This window comes from Glandiceps talaboti, chromosome 19, assembly GCF_964340395.1.
Source record: "Glandiceps talaboti chromosome 19, keGlaTala1.1, whole genome shotgun sequence".
NCBI lineage: Eukaryota > Metazoa > Hemichordata > Enteropneusta > Spengelidae > Glandiceps > Glandiceps talaboti.
The window spans coordinates 19,168,007-19,175,305 of NC_135567.1; the positions used below are offsets into that span (position 1 = coordinate 19,168,007).

The 7,299-nt window shown below is 33.5% G+C and overlaps 1 protein-coding gene across 2 annotated transcripts in view; it reads left to right on the forward strand.

The window, feature by feature from the left end:
* LOC144449917 (uncharacterized) overlaps positions 1-7,299 on the forward strand; it is a 36,888-nt gene that overhangs the window by 16,972 nt on the left and 12,617 nt on the right. For both annotated transcript variants that reach the window (XM_078140466.1, XM_078140465.1), the window contains exon 3: positions 6,637-6,753. In XM_078140466.1, coding sequence (XP_077996592.1) covers positions 6,637-6,753 — 117 coding nt within the window. The remainder of the gene's footprint in view (positions 1-6,636; positions 6,754-7,299) is intronic.

Consider the following 7,299-nt stretch of genomic DNA (forward strand, 5'->3'; position numbering starts at 1 on the left):
TTACAAATGTCTGCCATTTTGTCATGAAATTCACAATCTCCAATGTTTTTTTGACAATATAATTATCTTTGTCAGGGGAAATCAATTTTGTGAAAGCTTTGTTTAAAGGTAAAATATGTTGTTTTGCTGAAATGAATTTGTAGTTTTTGCTTTTTATCGTTTACAAATGTCTTGTAAAAAAAAATTAATATGATTCCGAAAATAATCCACTAAACAGAGACTACATGTACTCTGAGACAAAAAAATGCAGAACAAATTAACAAGTGAGTTCCTCAGTCATTTGACCAGAATTCCCCACCTAAATTATGGAATAATGTATAGGAAACGATGCCAGTTTTTATTAGATTTACCTATTCTTGTTATCGGGGTTCCACATCTCAGCAAAAAAAACTGAATGTATAGGAAACAATGCCAGTTTTATCAGATTTACCTATTCCTGTTATCGAGTTCCCTCACCTTAACAAAAACACTGCATGTATAGGAAAGTATGCAAGCTTTATTGAATATAGATTTACCCCTTTCTGTTACCAGGGGTTCCCACACCTATTGCAAAAATCTGATTTAAGCCTACCTGTGTTTTTGAAGGGTAATGGTAATTTATCTACCAAAAACCCTAAGTTTTTTCCCCCTGGATTCTAAACCTTAGTCTAGCTAAAAGCTGTTATATCTGCATAGTTTTGACTTCCCCCTCCCCCTTCCCCCTTCCCCCTCCCCCTTCCCCCTTCCCCCTCCCCCTTCCCCTCCCCCTACTACCACCTGTATCCAGTCATCTGTAACTTCAGTAAATACACCCCCAGGCCTGTATATATATTGACTTAGTCAAAGATGTATTATAGCCCATAATATTTTTTTAGTAATATTTTATGAACCCCATCTCATGGGGCGATGCGAAGCTATTCTACATATAAATCTCCAAAAATAGAAAAAGTCTGCAGTATTTGAGTTGAAAATACCAGCACTAATACTACTGTAGTAGTTATGCAAGATAGTATACTGCAAACCTAGGCAGTTTTCAGCTGAAGTTCTGCAATCTCACAGTCTTCACCTAGTTTTCAAAGACTGACTTTCACTAATTACCAGACTGGTACATTGTGTTAATGTACAAAACTGTGGTTTACAGGGCACTATACCATGCATAAACCATAAATATGGAATATATAGTCTGGTCATTCTACGTCATGACAACACGCCTCTATTTCAAGACGACATGTGTCTATGTCACTGGTTCTGCTGTGTTTGAAATATGAGTCAAAACATTCAAATTGCGATTACTTTCCTCGATTTATCTTTGGTATTACTGGCACTGGTATAATTATGTTATTCTCCAATATTTTTCTTCATTCAGCTGGAAATTACTCATGACCTAAGGGTTGTCACTATTCATCTAGCGACCTGTAGTGACAAAGACCCCTTAGGTCACTCATATTTTCCTTGGCTGAACAAAGTATGCAATTATGAAGCATTAAAGGGATATACTGTGTCAAATGGTTACCAGGTAATGTTGTGTAGCCCAAATCATTACGCAATGACGTTTGTCCTTTTCTGAATTTGAGGTGAGGCTGTGGGGTTCTGTCATAGAGGAACATCAAATTTTGGTGCGTCATTTGAAAGTTTGTGCGTCAGACGTCAGTGGCACATCAAATTGGCTTAGAGGGCACACTCACCACATAATAAGAGATAGGGGAACACTAAATTTTGGTGTGTCACTTGAAAGTGTTTGTGTCAGACGTCAGTGGCACATCAAATTGGCTTAGAGGGCACACTGACCACATAGTAAGAGATAGGGGAACACTAAATTTTGGTGTGTCACTTGAAAGTGTTTGCGTCAGACGTCAGTGGCACATCAAATTGGCTTAGAGGGCACACTCACCACATAGTAAGAGATAGGGGAACACTAAATTTTGGTGTGTCACTTGAAAGTGTTTGCGTCAGACGCCAGTGGCACATCAAATTGGCTTAGAGGGCACACGGATATTTTGTTTTCATATCATTTACCTGTTTAAAAAAACAATATAAAACTGACTGAGAACACAGTTCATAAAAAGCAATCGATTTTATAGTCCATGTATTATCTTATTAATATCATATTACATTTATTATTGACTCATTTATTTTATGGTTACGACTATGATATCTTACATTTTAAACTTACACATAGTGAGATATGCCATGTCACTTCACCATTACTCAAACAGAGTTTGAAATTAACTTTTTTCTTTAGTAGTCCTAGTGGGTTACCAGTTTCAGAAATTGGTAACCCAAGGATTGTGACCTGTAGTCAGATATTCCTGAACTGAAAACAGATTTCCTCTATTGGAAATATGTGTATTATTAAAATACTTTCATGTCCATAAATCTTCCATCCTCATCACATAATCAGTGGTTGCCTGAGTGGGCTACCAGCTGTAAATTATGGTAGCCCCATGACAAAAATTGGTAGTCTGGGGACATGGGACTAGCAACTGCAAATTATGGTAGCCCAATGAGAAGAATTGGTAGTCTGGGGACTTGGGGCTACCAGCTGCAAATTATGGTAGTCCCATGACAAGAATTGGTAGTCTGTGGCATGGGACTCCTGTTAATTTCGAGCCCTGTCAAAGGGTTGGTTCATTCATTTTATGATATTTCAAACTAACCAAGCATGAAATACGACTTAAATTTATGGCCAATTCTTTTACACTTGGGTACAACTTACAAGATATGTATTTTTACTGGTCAACATAAATGAGTTTTAATACTCATTCATCGCAGGAGACAAGCTGATAAAGATTTTCCCCAAGATAGACAGATAAAAAATGTTTATTATCACATTAAGAGATATTTCTGACTTATCCACCTCGGACACCAACTCTTTCCTAGCTTCATTCACATCAAATAAACATGATTTCTTATAAAGGTCATGACCTTTTCAGTAAGGCCAAGTGATTGACAGTTGAAAGCAAAGGCAAAAGGGAGGAGTCATGACCTTATTTGGGTGATAACCCATATATAAACAGATCATACCATATTTGGGTCACTGATCACAGGTCATGACCTTATTTGGATGATAACCATTTATAGACAGAGATCATACCATATTTGGATGACTGATCAGAAAGGTCATGACCTTATCAGCTGATAACCTATTTCTCACACATCTACATGATCTATGTTTTGCATAGAGTGAAAGGTCAGCATATATTTCACTAATTTTAATAAATCTGAAAAATTTCATTGTGTATACGATAATTTTGGTGGGGTTTTCAAACACTGACCAGATAAAAGTAAGACAAAATTTGACAAGTTTTCTAAACACTATTTTATTCTGTTATAATCATCTTTTAGTAGGATCTCCAACAAATTATCAATTTTGATAACTAAAGTATAATAAATAAATGACTAGAAAACTCTTCTACATTTCAATAAATCAGTATTTGGTGCTTGAACCAAGTTACATCATAATTGTCAGAGATAAACAGTTGCATGTAGGTCAATCCATTCCTGTACATACCCCATCATGAGCATAAAAAAAAATTATTATTTTCAAAAAAATTTCATAATTTTTTACTCAAATCATGAAAGTATTATTTTGGGTAAACAGATTTATAGATATTTTTACTAATTATGTCAAAATTATAGTTGCTTAGACTTAAAATAATCCTTAGGTGTCAGTTAAATTGACGACAACAATTCACAATATAAAATCCTAAACAAATTCATATATTTTCTAAATTTCCGTGAAATTTTACAATAATTTTAGACTGAATTCATAGAAAATTGCCGTCTTTATGAATTGTTACCAAAATATTTCCTAAAAATGACACAAGTTTTGATAAAAATGACAGAATTAAATTGATATTTTGACAAATTTGTTGGTCAGTGTATGGAGCTGACAAGTATATAGTTTAGGTCACTCAAGAATTTATGATTTGATAAATTAAGTGGCATTACTGATTAGAAGGACCTATGTACATACTAGTGTGGGTTCAATCTGTTGACAAAGACAATAATTGTACTGTTGAAAATTTCAGGTCCAATGTTCAAGTTCGTGTTTAGAACAAAAGTTCAATTCAATCCTATATAGTTTACCAACAACACAGATGAATTTTCATTTTAACATACCAGTTAGGTTAGCATCTAAATTATGTTTAATTATCACAGCTGGTTTTTTTCACAATATTAAAAATATTTCACATAGATGTAGTATTATTGAAAATTTGAATGTTTCAGGTCCAGGCTAAATTAAAACCCAATTTGTAAATCCCACATTCACACACAAGGCTTGAAATTAACTTTTTTCTTTGGTACTCCTAGTGGACTACCATACCAATTTCAGAAAGTGGTAGCCCAAGGATTGTGACCTATAATCTCATTCCTGAACTGAAAACAGATTTCCTCTGAGACTATTGAACTGGAAGTGTGTGTTATTAAAATACTTTAACCCATTCAGTAATGACAACTTTGCCGCCAAAATTATTGAACAAAATTCTTGTTTTTATGTAAGTTTTTGGCATATATCAACTTCATTTTAGACTGGAATTAAAGAAATGTTATTTTGTAATGAAGTAATATTATTATAACTATGAAAATGTTCACATAAATTGGGTCCCAAAATTATTTAAAACTCGTCTCCAGTCATGAAAGAGTTAATGTTCGTTAATCTTCAAACCTTTCATCCTTTAAATCATTACATAATCCATGATAGCCTGAGTGGGCTACCAGCTGCAAATTATGGCTGCCCCATGACAAGAATATATTGGTAGTTTGTGGACACAAGACTACTTTGAGCCCTGACACAATATGTTAGCTTATTGGATTGAATTGGTCTATTTTCAGACCCAACTTTTTCTATACATGTCACTCTGCCAGACAACTGTTTTTGAACACCTAGATTTTATTTAGGATGCAAAATGTTGTAAATTTACCTCATCATCCACACGTCCCACCAATAATGAAACCTGTACTTTCTTAATATAAAATTTTGCAGACTACACCCATATTTAAATAGTAGACATCAATAATCGAGTAAAATTCACTAAAAACATTATCCTTTGTGATCCAACCTTTAACCCACTGGTCTGTAAATAACCATTGAGATGTCAACACTTAGAAGGCCAATCCCTAAACACGGCAGCCTATATTTACCCATTTTCCCGCCAAAATTTCTGAACAAATATTTGCAAATTTTGGAAACTTTTTGTGTTTTTCACATTTCATTTTTGACAAAATAAATGTGTAATGTAATTCTTAAATCAAGTGCAAAGTTTTTAAACCGAAATTGATAATTTTAGTCAAAAAATCCACAAAAAATAAAAAAAACACTTCACTGTCTGGATGTTATAGAAGGTTACGTAGCATACATGACATGAATACTAACAACCTTGATGTGAAGTAGAGGGAAGCCATAAATGACCTTACCTGTCAGAGAAAGGAAAACAGTTCCTGTTACAACTAAACAGCAACCTGTTAGCACCATTTCTACAGTTTAAATGCAAAACAGCCATGTTTCAAGACTTGTGGAAAACTTTATAGATTTTTTCAAATTTTTTTGAAAAGCGAAAATTTTATTTGTGATATTTGGTGACAATATATGTATGTGATGACCTTACCTGTCAAAGAAAGAAAAACAGTTCCTGTTATAACTAAGAACAACTTGATAGCACCATTTCTACAGTTTAAACACAGTGCAAGACAGCCATGTTTCAAGACTTGTGGAGAATTTTATAAATTTTTCAAATTTTTTTGAAAAGTGAAAATTTTATTTGTGATTTGTCATGAAAATGTGTGTGTTTGTGATGTCCTTACCTGTCAAAGAAAGGAAACCTTTCCTGTTTTGACAAAAAAAACAAAAACTTGTTAACACATTTTCTACAGTTTAGATACAATTCAATACAGCCATATGTCATGAGTTCTGCAGAAATTTATGATATATTTCGAAAACTGAAAATTGTATTTCTTATTTTTGGTGAGATTATGCATATGAAAAAATGGAAAACATCCTGATTTGAATCACAACTCAACATCTAACTACAATTGTGCTACAGTGTACCGTATAAACACAGTTCATGATGTCGTATCATGAGAGATTTGGATGACTAAAAAAATGCAAGAAATTTTTATCAAAAGTTTTGAAAACTGACTATTTATAGTTAAGTATGTATATGAGAGAGAAACTCTTATATTGAAATATGGCCTTCATTAATTATTCAGCAACCTGACTAAATAAATTAAAAGAAAAAACCCACCTGTCTTTTCGTGTACTGCCAAACATTTCAGAACTATTCAACTTATATATCTCTCTCTCTCTCTCTCTCTCTCTCTCTCTCTCTCTCTCTCTCTCTCTCTCTCTCTCTCTCTCTCTCTCTCTCTCTCTCTCTCTCTCTCTCTCTCTCAAATCACTTACAGTATGATAATTGAATACAATTATCTAGATGTAACTATATTCTTCAGAAAAAATGTGATTGCACTGTAACCCACCAGTAGCTTTATTACATGTATGGATACTATATATTGATAGGTCAGTCTGATAAATGAGTTTTAATATATTCTGATATGCTGCATACCATTGTTGTTATTTAATAAAATGACTCATGGATTGCTTTTGGTAAATATTTTGATAGTGATACTTATTTCGTTCATCTGTTTTGTTTCTTGTAGATGGGTCGTATTGAGGTCAATATGCCAAAGGTCACAGGTCACAGAGGTGCTGTGTTGGATATCAAATGGGATCCTTTCGACGATAACGTTATTGCATCGTGTTCAGAGGATACCACGGTGAGTGACTTTGAACGTAACTCTGAAATGACTGAAAATAACTGAAATATCTATGAAAGTAACTGAAAATAAACTCTGGAAATAACTGAAAATAACTTGAAATAATGCTGACGGTAACTATGGAAATAACTCTGAAATAACGCTGGAAATAATCTAGAAATAACTGAAGTAACTGGAATTAATTTTGAAAATAACTGAAAATAACTGTGAAAATAACTGAAAATAATTGAATAACTGAAAACACAAATGTATACATGTATATCAATATAAATGAATTAATTTGACGTTTCTGAATTTTGTATTACTATATTATAATACCTAAAATCTCCATCAGTGCATTTCTTGTTGTTAATGAAAAGTCACTAACATAATCCTGCTATGTATCTTGTTCTGTGTATGCTACCCAATCTGATTAAAATCTGATGTGATGAGAGCGATGCGATTTCTTTATTTACTATTCTTTTCATGCGGCTTGTGTGTGATTTTGTTGTTCCTGGTAATCATGTGAGAGGGCGGCAATCATCTGGAAGAACAAAATCAAAAACA